The sequence below is a fragment of the Gregarina niphandrodes genome, assembly GCF_000223845.1.
Source record: "Gregarina niphandrodes unplaced genomic scaffold scaffold00005, whole genome shotgun sequence".
Lineage (NCBI taxonomy): Eukaryota > Apicomplexa > Conoidasida > Eugregarinorida > Gregarinidae > Gregarina > Gregarina niphandrodes.
Genome location: NW_011645776.1, coordinates 362,046 through 380,206, shown reverse-complemented (window position 1 = coordinate 380,206; position 18,161 = coordinate 362,046). Strand labels below are relative to the sequence as shown.

Genomic DNA, 18,161 nt, shown 5'->3' with positions numbered 1-18,161 from the left:
GAAGCTTCTCGGAGTTGACCGACTGCGTCTCCACGTTGTACGCTCCATCGACCAGAGGCCTCCAGCCGATGTTCTGGTCATAGCAGACGTCGATGCCTGCCTGGTACTGAGCCTCGTACGTGTCGCCGCCGCCGGAGGGCTGCAGGATGTCCCAGGCAAACTGGAGCCGCACTTCGTTGTCAGTGAGCTCGCCATATCGTAGCTTGTAGCAGAAGTCAGTCAACTCACCCATGGGGAAGTAAGGCTTGTCACGGAACTCCGCGATACCAAAACGGGTGCCAGGGAACTGCGCCGCCACCTGCTTAATCATCTCCGGAATCTGAGCTCGGACAACGGGCATGTCATCCATGAAACTTCCAGTAGTGTCTTGGAGGATCACAATGTCTGCAGGTAAATAACAAGACCCACCACTCACGATCACACCCTCATTAGGAGGTAACAAAGCAGCCCCTTCAGCACTGATGGCCAAGGTGCTCACTATGCTGCACAAAGTAAGAAAGGTCCTCATCGTCGCTACGTAATTTGATTCGACGTCCGCCACTTCTGCGAGACGGGCTGTTCCGCCAACGACGTGCCGTCCTCTTCCAGGTGACTGGGTTGTGACCCGAAGACTGAACGGGGTGTAGAGGGTGGTGTAGAGGGTTCACGCTATACAAAAATAACTTCGCCGACTGACGGATCCCGGTCGCACAACCTGTGGGCTCAACATACCCCGCGACCGGCCCTGTCGGGTCGCCGCTATAACTACACTCGTCCGCGTTCCGGCTTCTCCCTGACCACTCCCGTTATCCGCGTCCCTCGTCTGCCTGCATCACTGCCACGGCACCGCAGCTCACTGAAGCGTTACGCGCAGCTCCATACGGCCTACGCGTGCCGCCCAGATCAATCTCGGATGCGAATGCACTCGACATTCCCAACTACGGCAAGTACCGGGAGGATGTCCACTCCGCAGTTGGGGCTGGGGCTTACTTCCTTTACGTACTCAAAGCTCGCACGGCCCTCTCGCCAACGACTACGGCCCTGCATCTTCCGCTTCAATACCCGGTCAATTACACCCTTTGCAACCACCGACTTACTCTGTCGGTACCATCTCTTGGCCCACTACCCTCGTGGCTGCCTCGCCGGCCGACAATGCGGTTCAACAACGTGAACGCACGCCCCCCGCGCACTCCGCGCGTTGATGTTGTCGTTCGCTCACTCGAGAGCCCTCGATCCGTCCGTAGCACGTTCCTCTCGGCACGACAGCACACTTCTCCCCGAGCTTCACGAGCCTCACGATATTCCCGGGCACACCTCGACCCGAGCGAGGACGGAACGCGACGTCGCCCCAAGGACTCGTCTCGAGGCATCAAGTCCGGAACTCCGCTTACTCGTCCGCTCGCTCCGCCCGTATCCCCTCCGGACGAGATTCGGCCCAATATCCGCCGCCGAGTGCCTTCCCAGCGTAGCTGTACAACCGAGGGAACACTAGGTGGTCACCCCGGAACGCCGGGCGGGGGCTACTCGCGGCCTGGTGCCTGTGGCTTCGCCCTAGCCCCCAGCTGACCTTTGGCTCCCGGCCCGTTCGTCTGAACATCCGGAGGGTCTCAGTCCCGGCGCGTGAGTTTGGCACCCGTAGTTGTGGCCTGGACCCCTTGGACAGCCAGCCCTCCAGATCCAGTAGCCAGAACGGGATGCTAGGGAGTTGAGGTCGCACAAAAAAGACGTGCATCTCTGCCGAAGGCAACCGACGGTCGCGCACACCCTGACGGGCGCCGGTCGCACACCCTGACGGGCGCCGGTCGCACACCCTGACGGGCCCGGTCGCGCACCCTGACGGGTATTAACTAAGGAATACGACTGCCTGATACCTTTTGAAAAAAAACATGAAGCCGGACAGATCAATTAAACGGAGGGGTCACTCTAGACACTTGTAGGGAAAGAGCAGAAAATGGGCGTTCTTGAAAATAACCTTCTTTTGGATCTTGTTTTAGACCTTCTTCTAGACAGAGGATGAGTCATCATCATCGTCTTCTTCAACAACTCTTTTGCCTCGTTGGTTGGTTGCGTCTTGTTTGATCTTCCAAGGATTTTGTTTCCGGGCGATCATGTTTGCACACGATTTGAATATATCTCCGCAATAGCAAAGGAGCGCAATGACGATGACTGCCTCGGCAGTGGCGATGGCGCCGACGATGTAATTGGCATTGTCCCCGTGGACTGAAATCCATCCAAGTGTATTGGATGATTCGATCACCTCATCTTTATGTTGCATGATACCGATCCATAGTGTGATGATAGCTACGATGTATAAGACGACGGATGGCATGATACAAGAGACAGCCAAGTTGACTAAACCTGCCTTCTTGAACATGATTCCAAAAAGTGAGAAGCAAGCACACAGTACTGGTAAACCGGTAAATATCAACGTAACAATTGCACTTGCACTCTTCTCATCCATATCCAATACGTACTCCAATTGCTGCAAGAATGTGGCCACATTGAAGATAATCAGAATGACTGATATACCTACGCCAGCTACTGCCAATGGTAAGCAGCAACAGGCGTGCTTCTTCTTTCCTTTCATGCAAACACCTAACATGAGGTCTCTGAAAAGAATCTAACATCGCCACACGAACCCGTGATCTGAACCAAGCCTCATTTGTGTGGTGACGACTAACTTTTCTAACTGGAATTTTTAACTAGCTAAAAACTACAAGTCGAACATAAATCCAGGAGCGAGCCCCTGATCCAGGAGCGAGCCCCTGATCCAGGAGCGAGCCCTGATCCAGGAGCGAGCCCGTGATCCAGGAGCGAGCCCGTGATCCAGGAGCGAGCCCCTGATCCAGGAGCGAGCGAGCTAGTTGAGTGTATTAATATGCTCTGCGAGTTAGAAAGTTAGGAGGTTAATTGTCGCTACTATAGTTGCTACTTTCGTCATCAGATTTGGAGTTTGGTTTGATGCGTGCTAGTCTATCTTTGAGTTGTTGTTGCTTCTTCTTTTGAGCGATCTCCCATTCGTGTTCAATCTGCCAACCCGCTTTGTAATTGTAGCGATCATGAAGGAACTTACAAGTGTCCCCAAAGCCGCAATAGCCTGTCTCATTATAATCTTTACATAGTTCAGGATTGTAGTCGACATTGCAAGTGCGGGTTTGAGCGGTGCTTCGAAGCGGCCCATATAGACCCGTATACTTGTTCGCACTGATTGCACCCTCCCGCATAGTCATTGCTGGGATGTAAGCAGCCTTGCCTCGGTAAATACCTGGTGTCAATTCACCACTTAATAATTTCCGACCGATCTCCACATTACGTTCTAAGATCGCGCGGTGATCCTGACTCCGGTCTGTATCCACCTCGCTTCGCTCTACTCCCTCCACCGTTCCCAAATGCATATCTCGTACTCCCGGCACCTCAACCTCCGGCTTCTCCACCGTCTCAACCTCGCGTCTCACTCCTCGGCGTTCGTGACCCACCACCATTATGGATGCGACGTCCTCCACAGATGCGACCTCCTGGGTTGGCGCAACGTCCTGGGTTGGTGCGACCTCCTCGGTTGGCGCAACCTCCTGGGTTGAAGCGACGTCCTGGGTTGAAGCGACGTCCTGGGTTGGCTCAGACGCGTCGTCACGGATCCTTTTTATCCCCTCCTTTCTCCCGACATGGCTTCGTTTCTTGAACATGTAGGCCGCCGGCCCAAGTTGATTTTTATTCACTGAGAAATCGTCCAGATAGGTCGAGGAGGCGGGGGAGGGGGGGCTAGATGAGATCTTCCTCTGCGCTGCCTGCGAATTCCTTGAGTGAGATGAGGAGATCTTTGCAGGCTGTTCGGGAGTCCTGTTCAGTTTGCGCGAGGGCGATTCTCTTGCCAAGAATTTCGCATCTAGTTACGTTAAGGTTAGGGTAGGCTGAGGCGAGGAATTGGATGAGGCATGTTTCATAGCTGGGCACGTTTGCTTGTCTGAAACAGCTATGTAAAAGGAAGAGGATCTTAGTTTGTTCGCGGAAACCGTAATTGTGTGCGGTATCGGTCATGACAATAACGGTTTCCTTGACGATGTTAGAGCAGCATTCAACAATGAATTCTTTTAGGATATGAGGTGTCTGTCCGATCTTAATAATGAAGGTTACAAGTCCTTCCAATGCCAACATGCCTACTTCGGGGCTTTCATGTTGAATACCGAAAATAAAGGACATGACAAATGGCGTCAAATATCCCAAGCATTGTTCAAAGCATTTAGAGACCACTGTACGTAGAAAGGTGAAGAAATTTTTTCGCAATTCCGGATATGAATCATAATTTGTTTTAATCATCTCTAATGATGGAGCAAATAACTGTCTTAAGATATCATCCAACTTATAGGACAATCCAGCGTTAGAATTACTCCATTTTTTAAGAACAAGATCAGCCAGCATGAGTACCTCATATTCCCTTAATTCTGGATTTTGATTTTCATATAAGACGAAGACTCTCTGAAGTATATACGGCAATATTTTTTCTTCTAATAAAGAATGACTTTCAGCAGAAGTATAATTTTGTAATAAAGAATCGAACAGTTTAAGAGTAGCCTTCCGATACGATCTCATCTCGGTAGTAATTGCATGTCTTAATTTATTTGATTTTGATTGCACTTGTATGTGATTTTCAAATTTCTCATAAATTTGTAAAATATCAGTTAGTAACATAGGAAATTGATTCACTGTATAAATATCAGCCATCGATTCAGCAGCACAGTTATTTATTGCGATGATCTGAGTGACCGTCCTAGCAACATCCAATGGTAATGCATTCGGATCCGATATACTATATATCATTGGTAGATTACTAGCCCATGTTTGATTTAATGGTTGCATCATCAATTCCAATAAACGTAATGATTCATATGAATCTGGATGACTTGCTATACACATTGAAACTCCAGAATACACCAATAATGTCAAACGACTACTTGATAAACCATTAACTTTGCGAGGCAAAATTGATATCAAATAATCAACATAACATGAACCGTCATCATTACGCAACAACACCAACGGTCGTGAACATGATTGCGCTATCTTATAAAACGTCTCACATGCCATGTCTTGTACTCCAGGAAATGTATCCTCCATAAACTCCAAACACTTACCTGTAACCACCTTTAATAACTGCTCATTCTCTCGCAAAAATCGAGGAAATTGACCCATAACATACATAATCATAGCTGCAATCAGAGCTTTATTCTCCTTTCCACTCTTCTGCTGACATAAACCCAATAATGCCCGTAATACCACCAACAGAAAATTCAACTCCGTCTTTGGATCCATTATACCAGAGATACTTCCCACCGACCAGCATAACCTATTCAACAATTGAATATTCCAATCACCATCGCCGCGGCCTTTTTGAATCGACTAAAACACATTTAGGAATATGTACGCGCAATATGTGCTCGCAATATTTGAACGAAATATGTGCGCGAAATGTGTGCGCGAAATGTGTGCGCGAAATGTGTGCGCGCAATATATTTTTGTTTGGGACACGGCAGTTATAGTACACTATAATAGATAGCACCCGGATAGGGACGGATAGGGGACATCAAGACGGGAGAGGGATGCCGGGGCTTACGTCGTTGAACGTCTGGAGTATCTCATTGCAGTGATGCTCTGTGTCTGACGGTTGAATTCTTGTGAGATGTCTTAGTGTATCCTTTAATGTGTTATAAAGAGCAATTTCATCAGTATCTGGTTGATAATGCTTTGTAGTACATTTAGTATCCTCATCGTATACGACATAGACCTCAGGCGGTTTAGCCATCCTTCTAATTAAAGTTTTCCGGACCTGGCTCAACACTTGTTGGTATTCCTGGTCGAGTTTGTTCATGAGTAATGATTCCTGATCGTTAGTAACAACAGCTCGGATTTTGAGAAGCGCCTTATCGAATCTTTCAGAAAACGAGCGCCAAAATTCAACGCAAACCCTGAAAATCTCATCGCTTGGGGATTGAATGGCAATTGACATGATTTCAATAGAGTCCACAGCTAGTTGGAGGGGTTGGATTCCCAATTCCTTCATTGCCATCAAGGCTATCTCATTAGGCCTTTCTATAAGAGGTTCGAAGAATCGTTTATGAAAACTGGAGACACATAAAGCAAGGGAGAGGTAGAACGTTTCCCAGAATTGCTTCATATTGAAGGGAACGGATCCAGTTAATGTTTGAAGGCTCAATTGCTTGCAAGCGTTCATTAAATTGGACCAGCATTTAATGATGGATAGAACATGTTCTGGTGCCAAGATGTTTGCACCCAAGATGTTTGATGATCTATTGTCCATGGTTGTGTTCAGCGCGTTGTCCATTGGTGCTTCAAATATCTCTGTAAGACATCTAATGGTTTGAACTCTTGTATCATAATTCTCGTAGCAAGAAGTTAGTATAATATTCGGAATGTCTAAGCCAAGAGTAAACGTAATTGGAGTATGCTTAAGACATAGAGCTGCACATTGAAGGGCTTTAATTCTAAGTTGAGAATCATCTAACGCCTTTTCAATAACAGCAAGACAAAAATTCAAAATGACTGGAAACTTCTGTAGCAATGCTTCCTTTAGCTGTTGAGCCCTTCTACTAACTACCTCCTCATCACCGAAGTCCAAAACATCTTCAACAAACAAAGATAATATAGCCAGGTTGTTACCAACAGTTACCGGGTCCACTGCGCTGCCAACTAAATCTTCTACGAACGTCCCCCAATTTTTGGGCCAAACTTTCTTCAACACTAACACCATTGTTTCATTAATCTTAGTCAATAACGGACTCCGACTTCCTCCTAAAGACATGGACAACTCATAAAGGTATTTCGGGATTTGTACCCTCTCAGCAATAGGCAGAACGTTCCATCTGCTCTTTACTGCCGTCGTCAACAACGACAATGCGTAGTACTGCGTGTTCTCGGAATGAGAGTGCTCTAATATAGTTTGCACCAAACGCCATGACTCGGGATGCTGCTGCAACTGGGTCAACACACCTTGGACCTCTTTCATACGAACATTATCCGTACCTGCAAATGACAACATGTATTGTTGTCAATATGTATTGTTGTCAACATAGTGTGAATATCAAGCTGTGTTGTAGCGTACCCGAGTAAAAGGAATCCATGGCCTGATCAAGCAGGCGTACTTTGCTTTCATCAAAGGTGGAAGATGAGTCCAGGAGGCTCTGGAGATCCATAGCAGCCATTTATTGAGTTGAAAAAGGGGCCCTGAAAAAGGGTCCCTGAAAAAGGGTCACAGAAAAATGTTGTTTGTAGTGGGCATTACGGGAGCAATATGCTCGGGGAAGTCTACCATTTGTCGTCAATTACTTATTTCATCCAAGTCGATTGGGATTTCTGTAGAGTGGGTCGACTGTGACAAGCTTGCACACAAATTGTACGTCCCTGGGGGCGAGCTCCTTCAGACACTGGCTAAGGAATTCGGCCCTCATATTCTCAATGAGGAAGATGGCACTCTCGATCGGAGGACACTTGGGGGTATTGTATTTGACCAGCCCCAATATTTACAGAAGCTGAACAGCATAGTGTGGCCCGTGATGCGCTGTCATCTAGAAAAATTGATTGAACAAGCCCAACGGAATGAAACAAACAAGAGAACTGAAATTAACAAGAGAATTGAAATTAACCAGGCGAAAGTTATCTTGCTTGACGCCGCCGTATTAGGTCAGGCTGGGTGGGATGACTTGTGCGACAAGGTTCTTTACGTAACTGTCCCTTACGAGACAGCCAAGGCTCGTGCAATAACATCTCGTGGAATGTCGGAAGCGAAATTTGACAAAATTTTCGAAACTCAACAATGCATTGTGCATGACGCAATATCTATTTCCTCAGTCGAACAAGCAGAAACCGCCCTGAGGGACCTCGTTATGAACCGAAGTACTGGCGGAGTGCTGGTATCAGAACACCCTTCTTCGCCGCTGGGGATAAATAAAGAGAAAACCTCGATAGAGGAGGATGAGGATGACCTGCCTGACGGGTTATTCTAGGACATCGATTTAACCCCTAGCGTATACTTATCGGCGGCAAAGATGTGTATAAAAAATTCTTGGGAGATCATTATGTCCCTGGACGCATTATGTCCCTGGACGCATTACGTCCCTGGACGGCTCAACCAGTTACTAAACATCACCCGTTTGTCTCGCACACAAGTCATATTGAGGGGGGAGCAGCACCAAAAAGAAATAATGCAAACAGTTCGCCTTAGCCACCACGATGGCCCAGTCGAAGTATTTTGAGGGGAAATAAATTTCGAGGTGCATGGTGAGGTCTGTTGAGTCCAAGTCACGAGTAGACACCGGCCTGGCGCCAGCGTTGGTCGCTGTGTTGGAGACGCTGTCTCCAGGGGGCGGGCCCGCTTTGCAGTCGGTGTCGGATCCGAAGTTGGAGTCCGGCCTCGATCAGGCCACCTTGGCGGCGAAGCCGCCAAGTGTGGATTCACTGGCAAGTGCCACTTCACTGGTAGGTACGGCTTCACTGCCGAGCGAGAGTGCGAAAAATTTGGCGAATGTGTCGGAGCCATGTGGTGTGTGCAGTACGGAAGTGCGGAACCGCGCTGTTGGTTGTCTACTGGGACAGTTCGTCGGCGACGCGTTGGGGACGCGCTACGAGTTCAGTCCTGGTCCCCGTGCAGCCGCAAAGGTCGCCGGAGACATGCGTGACGGCCTACTGCCCATCTTAGGTGGCGGCCCCTTTGCGCTCGAGCGCGGCCAGGTCACTGACGACACCGAGTTGGCTATGGCTCTGGCTGCCACACTTCGTGACGGGCGCTACGATAGAGCGGCCGCTGCTGCCGCGTACAAGGGCTGGCTCGACTCGGGCCCTTTCGACGTGGGAAACGCTACACGTAATGCCTTCGCCGTCAATCCCGGTTCTGATCCCAGTTCTGATCCCAGTTCTGGTCCCAGTTCTGGTGAACGGTTGGAGACGGCAATGTTGGAGCAGGCACGGCTATTGAACGGGGAGAGTTTGAGCAATGGATGTTTAATGCGTGCCAGTCCGTTGGCGTTGGTGGGTGCGGGGTGGTCGGAAGTGGTGTTGTTGGATGCGGCGAGGGCGGACTGTGAGTTGTCAAATCCTCACGTGGATGCTCAGGCGGCTGTGGCGGCGTATGTGGCTGGATTGCGTGCGTTGGTTGGGACGGGAGATGTATCGTGTGCGATGGAGCGCGCGAAAGCTGCGGCGAGTTCCAGTAAATTGGTTCAGGGGTTCTTATCAGCGGCGGAACGTGGAGAACAGGTTGTCCAGTTGCCAGATGGTAGCCCGGCTGTTGTTGATGGGCAACATATGGGTTATCTTGGCGTGGCGCTGCAGTGGGGCTTTGATCAATTATTACATGCACGATCCTTCCATGAGGGACTCGTCGAGATCGTGCGACGCGGAGGAGATACAGACACCAACGGCTGCATCGCCGCCGCACTACTAGGCGCACGCTTCGGCTCTCAAGCCGTACCGCGACCATGGACACTCGCCGTGATCACATGCAAACAAAAAAGACTTGGCACCTTCCCACAGGTGGATAGTCGCCCACTCACTGACACCGCACTCAACCTTCTTGCACGAGGCGCCGGAATCACCACCGGCGGACAAGAGGCGGCGATCGAACATAAGGCGATCGAACATAAGGCGATCGAACATAAGGCGATCGAACATAAGGCGACCGAACATGAGGCGATGGGGTTTAGTGGAGAGGAAAAGAATGGCGCAGAAACCCAGAGCAAGCCGGTTAGTCGGACTATGCGACGGTTGAAGATTAAGCCAGCAAAGTCGCAAACAACGAAGCGGAAGAAGGCACCGAAGGGATTGCCCGATCCGGGCTGCAACTTGGCTTAATTTGCATTCCCCGGCCCACCCCACACTCTTAAAGGACCCCACATAACACTGCTTCGAGAACCCACACCGATGCCCCAGACATGTGCAGGCTGCATACTTGCGGTAACACGTCCCTCCCCCCCCCCCTTCCACCGCTGTCCCTTTCCCTGCGTATCAGTCTCCGTTTGTTTGCCTGGAAGGGCGAGCCCTTTGGCTCCAGAACCCCCGGGCTCGCGTCCTGTGGGCGGAGGCGTTCGATGTATTCTGTGTGGTGGCAGGCCGAGTGTATATCGTATCACCTATGTAAGGTGATTGGAACGGCGGCAGGGATTGCGACTGCCGTAGTGTTGTTGATCATTTTGAATGCAAGCATCCTAAATGTCCAGAGAGTTGCCCAGGAGGAGTGGATCAAACAACACGTCCATGACGAGTTGGCTCCTGACGAGTTGGCTCATGGCGAGAAGCCTGCTGACGTTATCATCCCGTGAGACGTTATCATCCCGTGAGACGTTGGTTGTCTCATGAGACGTTGGTTGCCTCGTTTATTTTTGACAGCAGAGTCAACTGGGGGGATCGATCCCAGCATCCGCTACGGGTCAAATTTCAGCGTCTGCCTTTTCCGCTTTGGCCTCCAGTTCGCTGGCGGCACTGACACCATTGGCCCTTGACTTGAGGGTGAATTCTCGTTGCATCAGTTTTGTCTTCCACTCTCCCCAGCAGGAGGCGTTATTGGCGGGTGGTGGTTGCGGTTGTTCGGGTGCTAGACGTGCTGGTGGCCAAAGTCCCAGGCCGCCTCTTTGTTTCCCGAGGCCGGTCCAGCCTTGCCAGACGGGTGGGGCTGGTTCATCTTCGCTCTCCTCTTCGCTTGAGGAGGTGGCTTCGCTGCTGGCTTCGTCTTCCTCATCTTCTTCGTCAGAAGTACGCTGAACGACCTTCCAAGACGATTCCTGGACAGCGGGCCCAGGAAGTTGGCCACGTGTCAGTAATGCACCACCACGCGTCTGCAGACCAGCGCCAGTTCGCAAACCGGCACCCGGAGGTAGACTACTGGCGCCCGTCTGCAACGTCGCACGCTCGGACGTCACAACATTGCCAGCACGATTTATTGCAGCATTGTCTACATCCCAAGCCAAAATGCGGGGCAATGTTGTCGGCAACAACAGCTCTTCCTGCGCCTGTTTCTGCTGCGTCATCAGCGCACGCATATACTGGAAGAACTGCTTCGCCTTCACAGGCGGCAACAAGTCCAATTCCGGGATATAACGGACATCGAGAGCACACAATAACGGATGGATCCCCAACTCGTCCTTAACCCAATCTAATAAACTCCTTCGGTAAAACACGTCCAACTCTCGGAAACGCGCCGGCAAGTTCTTCTTCTGAGAATTAGACACTCCCACCAGGTTACGACCACCCTGCATCTCTGTACTATTCAGTAACAAACGCGGCTCCGGCAACGCAGATGCCGGCAAATGCGTCTCGTAATACTTAGCCAAGTCAGTACCGTAACACTCCGCACTGTACGTTACTACGCCATTCGGCTCCTTTACCTTCACACCCACCGGTAAAGCCGCCCGCCGCTGCTTACTAGACCCCCCCGGACGAACCACCGGCTCCACCGCAACAGACTCCTCCGTCCGCAACGCCGACAAAACCGCCGGCACTGCCACCGGAACGACCGCCGGCGGCGGCGGCGCCGGAGGCGGACGCATGAACACTGCGTAAGGATTCACCTCTACTACTTCCTAAACACAAAACTACTATTTCTATCCACATCGGGGGACCCAGGGACCAGGGGGGGACCAGGGACCAGGGGGGGACCAGGGGGGGACCAGGGACCAGGGGGGGACCAGGGGCATGAGGACCGGATCCAAGGGCAACGACTGGAGGAGGGTTGAGGGGGGGATTACCTTGCACAGGTTTTCGAACTTCACTGACAGCTCAGCAGCCGACCGCCATACGGGCTCGCCTGGGCGGTAATACAAGAAGGCGTTAAAGAATATAGTCCTGATGTCATGTTGCCATCGAAAAGGGTGGCAGTACATTCCCCCTTCCAACTTCTGCCGAACAGTTTCTACACGGAGTTAGAATTTGTACGAGTCGTATAGTGTGTGACTTACGAAGGTCCATGGGTGTCTTCACCTTGGAATAGTAGTCTTGAAGACCAGACCCTTGAGGGTCGACAGGTTTGGCGAACCACTTGCTGTGTGGTTCGTCTTCGAGCGCATTGAGGAGTTTGCCGCAGCTTTCCTCCCAAGTGGCTGTGGCGCTGTGTACAATGAACTCGTTCTTCTTCATGGCAGCACGGATGACTGGTTCAGTAGAAGTACTATACCGCCGCTCCGTCTTGATAATCTTCGTCCGACCACCATCGGTGGAACTGGCAACCACCCCGGGGGCCACTGTCATCACGACCGGAGGCTCCTGACGGGTTACCACCGACACTTGAGCTCTGGGGGGCGGCACTGACTTCAACAACTTCTGTGTTCTGGACGACTCTGAAACCCGCGTCCGAACTGGCTCCGTAAGCGGAACTGGCTCCTGAACGTTGGTAGCACGTTTCTGAGCGCTGGACTCGCGACTAGGAGCTTCACCTGACTCGGTCGCCATTAGCTGGGTGTCCTGCACAAGCTCCCCAGTCGCATCACTAACAGAGCGTCTCGGCGTCCGCGACGGTTGTGGTTCGCCCTCCTCCACGACTGCCCTCCCCTCATCTTCGGCAGCATTCGCCGCCCGCACTTCCCCTACCTGATTCTCTTCCGCAACTGACTCCCTGTGACCAGCCACTTGTTGTTCCGCAGAAACAGACTCTTCAACCATCGGCTCTACACTAGCTAGCTCTACACCCACTAGCTCCCCGCCAACGGTGGCGTCGATAACGGTGGCGTCGATAACGGTGGCGTCACCAACGTCAACGGCGGCATTGCCAGCGGTGGCGTCACCAACGATACAGTCGACGACGGCGGGGTCCGCGGGCTGTTTAGTTGCTAGTTCCGCCGCAAGGGGAGCAGGCTCCTCGAGGGACTTCTGGGTCGCGGATTTCTCGGCCGCAGGTTTTTCTTGAGTCACGGGTTCATCGACAACGGCAGTGGATTGGTCTTCCACTGTGGGCTCAACCACTGGTGGCTCCTCCGCCGCTGCGGGTTTTGTTGTTGTGGGCTCAACCACTATGGGTTCCTCAACGGCTATGGGTTCCTCAACGGCTGTGGGTTCCTCAACGGCTGTGGGTTCCTCAATGGTGGGTTCTACCACTTTGGGCTCAACGGCTGTGGGTTCCTCAATGGCTGTGGGTTCCTCAATGGCTGTGGGTGCCTCCGCAGTGGGTGTTTTGAGTTGTGGTGCGGTCTCCTCAGTGGGTTCCGGAGTCTTCTCACGGGAGTCGGGTTGTTCGGCATCGGACTCCTTGTGTTTGACGGACCCTCGGGTGCTCCGTGATTTGGCCGGGGTGAAGACGGGACTAACTCGTCGGCGTTTGGCCTCATTCGCATTTGACTTGCGTTTGGCCCCGGCTCCTCGCTTGGACACGCGTTTCGCCGAGGCCTCTTCTTCTACAAACGGTTCCTCTTCCAATCCCTTCGGCCAGAACCGATAGCCAGAGTCTTTAATGCAAGCATTCACATACTCCAACTCTTCGGCCGTCAGGCGCAATTCTCCCACCACACATCCTTTCCCATGGACGCTCGGTGACAAGCTTCTACGACTCCTTCGCTGCCGTGGCGGAATGGCGGAATATAAATTATTGATGTGTCAACTACTTAACAAATATGGGTACGTGGTAAGCATCACACTCTATCCAGATCTACTCGTGGTGGGGGGGGGAGGGGATCATACCCTCCCTTTGTAGAGTTGGATTGCAAGGAGTCTTAGCTGCCGTCTGCGTAACCAGCCTCGTGATTAAACGGATGACGGAACATCCTAAACGGACGTGGACAATATTCACCATGGATACCGCCAAACAAAGCATTAGTGGATCAATTGCTCACATATGTATCAGACCTCTCCAAGTCTGACCCTCCCTCACCAAGTCTGACCCTCCCTCTCCAAGTCTGACCCTATGAGCCATCCCGTCGTCTGTGTAGTCTCATTATTAATCGCGGTGAAAGTGCCGAAGGTTGAGGCGGATGAATGTACCGCCTATTTAAGCAATGTCCTATTCGACACGACGTTGGGAGTCATATTCTGCTGCTGTGCTCTAAACTGTTTAGTAGCTATAATCAACAAGCAAGGAGTGAGTGAGAATTCTACCACAATCATCAACTTTGTAGATTTCATTCAGATTCGGATATTATGGGGACCCTCCAGGGCTAAAAGCGTGGGCCAGTCAACTCTCCTTATGGATTGTAAGCCTACAGCACTGTGACCATCAGCACTACGAAGCTTAGCACCTGGTATCACCACTTTGGCATCACTCACTTTGGCATCACTCACACCCTCCGATAGTGAAGTCTTTAAGATGATTGTCATGGTCGAAAAGGTTCTCTGTCTAACATTTACAATGAGTGCTCAAGTTATAACGGCTCCGGTGAGTTTAATAATTCTGTAAGGGACCCGAGCCGGAATCGAACCCGTGTGCGGTTGTCCATTCCGGAAGAAGAAGACTTATTTTTCTTTAGAGGTCCATTGGAAGAATACCCACGTCTACGATTGTTGCTAGTGGTCGTTGCCGTACCATTAGTTTTAAATACGTTCCAATTCTGGATTACTGACAGCTATATTCGAGATCAGAAGATGGCAAAAGGGAGACTTACATCGGAGGAGAGTCCCCTGCTCGATGAGGTGAGCACGCGGGCGTCGAGTCTGTATGCTCTCCTGTAACCTCTACTGCATCAGCTTGATACAGAACTATACATTTGCTGCATCACTTTGACCTTGAGTGGGCATAACTTTCAGCATAGCTTCCAGCTCGGCATAATTACCAGCCACCGGGGTCAACGGCCTTTCGACCGGCTGAGTCTTGACGGTCAAGAGGCAAGCGGCACGCGGCGAAGTCAAGCGGGGGGAGGCGGCCGGCCACCGTAGACAGAAGATCTGGACACCGTCGGTAGCGCCTGGACCTTCATCACTTAGTCCGGTCACTAACTGCTCGCCTGGTCAGGGATCCGGATCTTCTGTTAGTGCTTTCTGTTTTTGTGATCCTGCAAGAATACCTCATACATTTCACATTGGTCAATATGGTCGGCTACTTTACACAGGTGGCACTGTGATCGGAAGTGTCGACGTCACGTGTTCGACGTCACGTGTGTGTGTGTGTGGACACACCCGTGTGTGGGCATACGGAGCAAGTGGTGGAGTTCAGCGTGTATTTCCTCTTCCCTTTTTTTGCGTTCTTCTTGATGGAAGAGGGTGAGTGCTCGTTGTTGTTCGGCAGTGTAAACCTGATTCTCTTTTCGTAGTCGGACGGCGTTCATGCGTTTGTGCCGGCTGCCACTCATAACATACCCCAATCGTTCGAAACAGTCGATATCGTCGGCACTATAGCCGACCTCGCCTCGCCGTGGAATGCGTTTCCCGCTCGCCACGTAACCAGCCATAGCTGAACCTTCGCCTGGCAACAACTGAGGTCCATAACCCCGCCGTGCTACAAACGCTCGCGTCTGACGTTCCGTAGCCGCCACCTCCGACCCCGACGCCTCCGTCAACCATGCATCATACGCCGCCGCTGGTCCGAACCGACTCAACCACAGCCCATACGGTACTGCACACGTGGCACACATCCGGCGGGCGATCCCCAACACGTCAATCATGTCATCCGAACCCGCTACCGACGGGGAATTTGATACCGACCGGGAATTTGATGCCGACAGGGAATTTGATGCCGACAGGGAGTTTGACGCTATCTGCAAGTCTTTTGCTGTCCTCGGCAAGTCTTTTGCTGTCCTCGGCAAGTCTTTTGCTGTCCTCGGCAAGTCTTTTGTCCTCGGCAAGTCTGCTGTTGCCGGCAAGTCTGCTGTTGCCGGCGAAGCATCCGCCGCCGAGAAAGGATCTGCCGCCGCGAAAGGATCTCCCATCGGGCTCGGACCCGTCCGACTGGCCGCCATCTCGGTTGGTCTCTTGGTGTTGGCTGGCCCACTTCGTTCGGGCATCGGCCCGGACAAATGAGCGTCTTTTTCGAGTTGCCGAATCCTGCTGGCCAAGTCGTCCTCTCTCTCCTGGGGAGTACAATCAATGTCACTTATGTCATCTTCATCCGAGCCCCAAAGCCACCTGCCCAAATCCATTACATTTAATTCTCAGCCCCCCCCCCGTTGGTTCGATCCCCCCTGTTGGTTTGAGGTCGATTTTTGTTTCTGTTTTCGAGGTCTATTTTCTACCGCGAATGTCGGCTGGTGTTCGGTCGAGGAGTTGTGTGAGGTCTTGTGGGACGAAGTCATCCTTATCACCAGCTGCACCGATACCTTTGCCTGTGGCCGCATCGAATTTATGTTTGTACTTGCCGGTGTAAAGACCAACATCTGTTTGTCGTTTGACCCAATCATCATCTGCGAATTCAGTGGCGCCCGTAGTCTTTGGACCACCCAGCTTGGCCTCAACTTGTGTAAGATCCACACCCTTGACCTTAGCGATCTCCTGAAGCGCAATCTTGAATTGCTCAAAATTCATTTTACGCTCTTTCCGCATTACTTTAGTCCAAACCAAATCTGCTTGCGTTCGATCCAACAAGTCATTCTCTCGACATAACTTTGCAAACTTCACATTTTCCAAACCAACATCCTTTGCTTGACGGTTCGCACCGAAGGCTGCATACCTCTGGAACACCTCCTGCATTTTTCACTCGATTGTAAGTACTTGAGTTCTTGCACACACATTTTCTAAAATGCCATAACAGACCATAACAAGATCCACGACAAGGTCCACGACAATGTGAGGTCCACGACAATGTGAGGTCACGATAATGTGAGGTCCAGCATCTCCTTTAAGGCTGCTATATCATATTGCGGATTCTCACTCGGACGTAAAGCCGGACAGCTCTGGACCAGGGTCTGTGGCTTTGCTCGTAAAGACTTGAGCGGCGTTATTTTGTAAACCGCTAGTAAGGCCTTCACAAGCACACGTGAACCCAGACCACACGGGCGTACTTGGAAGAGCACCGAGTAGCGTGAGGGTGAGATCGACTGCAATTCATTTATCATTAAGAAGCCCCAGTAATCCGGACTGGCTGTCGGTGCCTCGTAAACCCACAGCCGCGCCTCTTCAAACAGACCGCTGCGACTACTCAACTGGCTACGTCGGTCACTCAACTGACTTGGTCGGTCACCTAACTGGCTACGTCGGTCACTCCGTTGGTCACTCCGTGGGTCACTCCGTTGGTCACTCCGTTGGTCACTCCGTCGGTCACCTCGGCGCTCGTGCTTTATGTTGTCGCCACGGTCCCTGGCTCTTGCCCCCGGTGACGTGGCGCCTGGTGAAGATGCACCGGGCGACGAAGCGCCCGGTGACGAGGGACTGGGGGGACGACGACCGCTTCCGGGCGACCGACCGGGTGAGCGACCGGGTGAGCGACCAGGTGAGCGACCAGGCGAGCGACTAGGAGACCCCGAATGGTCATTGCCTGACGGTCGATCCGGTCCCCCTCGATCCGGTCCCCCTCGATCCGGTCCCCCTCGATCAGACCCGGGTTGGTCAAACCCGTGTCGGTCGCTGCCGGATCGGTCGGTGCCGGATGGGTGGTCGAAGAGAATTTTTTTAACGAGTTGGTCGGTAGTGACGAGTGATTTGATGACGCGGGTCATCTTATCATAGTGAGCCGAGTCATAGCATTTTAGGATGTAATAGAGCACTTGACCTAGAGGTTGACTTTTTGTTATGGTGAAGGCGGATTGTATCTTGAGGCTGACAGCGTTAGTAAGTGCTCTAGATATTTCATGGGAGCTGGTTAATGTGGGCAATCCCACGACGGTCATGGCTGGGCGTAGTTCCACGATGTGTGCTTCACTGATTGGTCGTGCATTTTCCGCATTGACTCGGGTAATACGTCCTGTTGCCAGTCGATTCCTGAAGTCGCTGCCGTCTCCCACACCTTCTAAAGCCATACTCTTGTTCGCCATGAAACTGATTGTATCCACGAACGACGGCTTCAACTGCACAAGCGTGTGTCCGCCTGGGAATAATTCGTTTCGTAATGGCATCATCAATTCCACATCCGGCAACCTCTTCACCTCCACCGACCAACAACCCGGCATCCAAAATAAAGTACAGTCCGTGCGTAACTCAACCACAAACCACACCTCCTCCAAATGACCGCTACCGCAAGCCAAGAACATGTTCAGACCGAGGAATCTATGGCACAGGTGTGTGTGCCCCCCCAATGGTGCCCCCCCCACTGGTGTGTGCCCCCCCCCAATGGT

General features: G+C 51.7%; 11 protein-coding genes across 11 annotated transcripts; 4 read left to right on the top strand and 7 right to left on the bottom strand.

Annotated features, from left to right (window-relative positions):
- Positions 1-1,981: 1,981 nt before the first annotated feature.
- Positions 1,982-2,566, bottom strand: GNI_040860 (putative transmembrane protein; the record flags this gene model as incomplete). Its single annotated transcript, XM_011131159.1, has 1 exon — positions 1,982-2,566. One exon carries the CDS (start codon positions 2,564-2,566, stop codon positions 1,982-1,984), a length of 585 nt encoding a protein of 194 aa, XP_011129461.1.
- Positions 2,567-2,885: 319 nt separating this feature from the next.
- GNI_040850 (putative zinc finger protein) lies at positions 2,886-3,461 on the bottom strand (the record flags this gene model as incomplete). Its single annotated transcript, XM_011131158.1, has 1 exon — positions 2,886-3,461. One exon carries the CDS (start codon positions 3,459-3,461, stop codon positions 2,886-2,888), a length of 576 nt encoding a protein of 191 aa, XP_011129460.1.
- Positions 3,462-3,738: 277 nt separating this feature from the next.
- GNI_040840 (putative exportin 1-like protein) lies at positions 3,739-7,112 on the bottom strand (the record flags this gene model as incomplete). Its single annotated transcript, XM_011131157.1, has 3 exons — positions 3,739-5,373; positions 5,588-7,014; positions 7,094-7,112. 3 exons carry the CDS (start codon positions 7,110-7,112, stop codon positions 3,739-3,741), a joined length of 3,081 nt encoding a protein of 1,026 aa, XP_011129459.1.
- A 138-nt stretch (positions 7,113-7,250) lies between these two features.
- Positions 7,251-7,994, top strand: GNI_040830 (dephospho-CoA kinase; the record flags this gene model as incomplete). Its single annotated transcript, XM_011131156.1, has 1 exon — positions 7,251-7,994. One exon carries the CDS (start codon positions 7,251-7,253, stop codon positions 7,992-7,994), a length of 744 nt encoding a protein of 247 aa, XP_011129458.1.
- A 271-nt stretch (positions 7,995-8,265) lies between these two features.
- Positions 8,266-9,837, top strand: GNI_040820 (ADP-ribosylglycohydrolase; the record flags this gene model as incomplete). The annotated part of the gene is made up of 1 exon (XM_011131155.1): positions 8,266-9,837. One exon carries the CDS (start codon positions 8,266-8,268, stop codon positions 9,835-9,837), a length of 1,572 nt encoding a protein of 523 aa, XP_011129457.1.
- A 575-nt stretch (positions 9,838-10,412) lies between these two features.
- On the bottom strand, positions 10,413-13,780 carry GNI_040810 (bromodomain protein; the record flags this gene model as incomplete). Its single annotated transcript, XM_011131154.1, has 4 exons — positions 10,413-11,561; positions 11,727-11,890; positions 11,937-13,466; positions 13,648-13,780. The coding sequence occupies 4 exons, from the start codon at positions 13,778-13,780 to the stop codon at positions 10,413-10,415; spliced, it is 2,976 nt and encodes a 991-aa protein (XP_011129456.1).
- A 90-nt stretch (positions 13,781-13,870) lies between these two features.
- Positions 13,871-14,631, top strand: GNI_040800 (vaculolar membrane protein; the record flags this gene model as incomplete). Its single annotated transcript, XM_011131153.1, has 3 exons — positions 13,871-14,156; positions 14,199-14,355; positions 14,430-14,631. 3 exons carry the CDS (start codon positions 13,871-13,873, stop codon positions 14,629-14,631), a joined length of 645 nt encoding a protein of 214 aa, XP_011129455.1.
- A 276-nt stretch (positions 14,632-14,907) lies between these two features.
- Positions 14,908-15,560, bottom strand: GNI_040790 (Ras-induced vulval development antagonist protein; the record flags this gene model as incomplete). The annotated part of the gene is made up of 2 exons (XM_011131152.1): positions 14,908-14,951; positions 15,092-15,560. The coding sequence occupies 2 exons, from the start codon at positions 15,558-15,560 to the stop codon at positions 14,908-14,910; spliced, it is 513 nt and encodes a 170-aa protein (XP_011129454.1).
- Position 15,561: 1 nt separating this feature from the next.
- Positions 15,562-16,034, bottom strand: GNI_040780 (hypothetical protein; the record flags this gene model as incomplete). The annotated part of the gene is made up of 2 exons (XM_011131151.1): positions 15,562-15,799; positions 15,910-16,034. 2 exons carry the CDS (start codon positions 16,032-16,034, stop codon positions 15,562-15,564), a joined length of 363 nt encoding a protein of 120 aa, XP_011129453.1.
- An 82-nt stretch (positions 16,035-16,116) lies between these two features.
- Positions 16,117-16,581, bottom strand: GNI_040770 (p25-alpha; the record flags this gene model as incomplete). Its single annotated transcript, XM_011131150.1, has 1 exon — positions 16,117-16,581. One exon carries the CDS (start codon positions 16,579-16,581, stop codon positions 16,117-16,119), a length of 465 nt encoding a protein of 154 aa, XP_011129452.1.
- Positions 16,582-17,619: 1,038 nt separating this feature from the next.
- On the top strand, positions 17,620-18,054 carry GNI_040760 (hypothetical protein; the record flags this gene model as incomplete). Its single annotated transcript, XM_011131149.1, has 1 exon — positions 17,620-18,054. One exon carries the CDS (start codon positions 17,620-17,622, stop codon positions 18,052-18,054), a length of 435 nt encoding a protein of 144 aa, XP_011129451.1.
- Between the last annotated feature and the right edge of the window lie 107 nt (positions 18,055-18,161).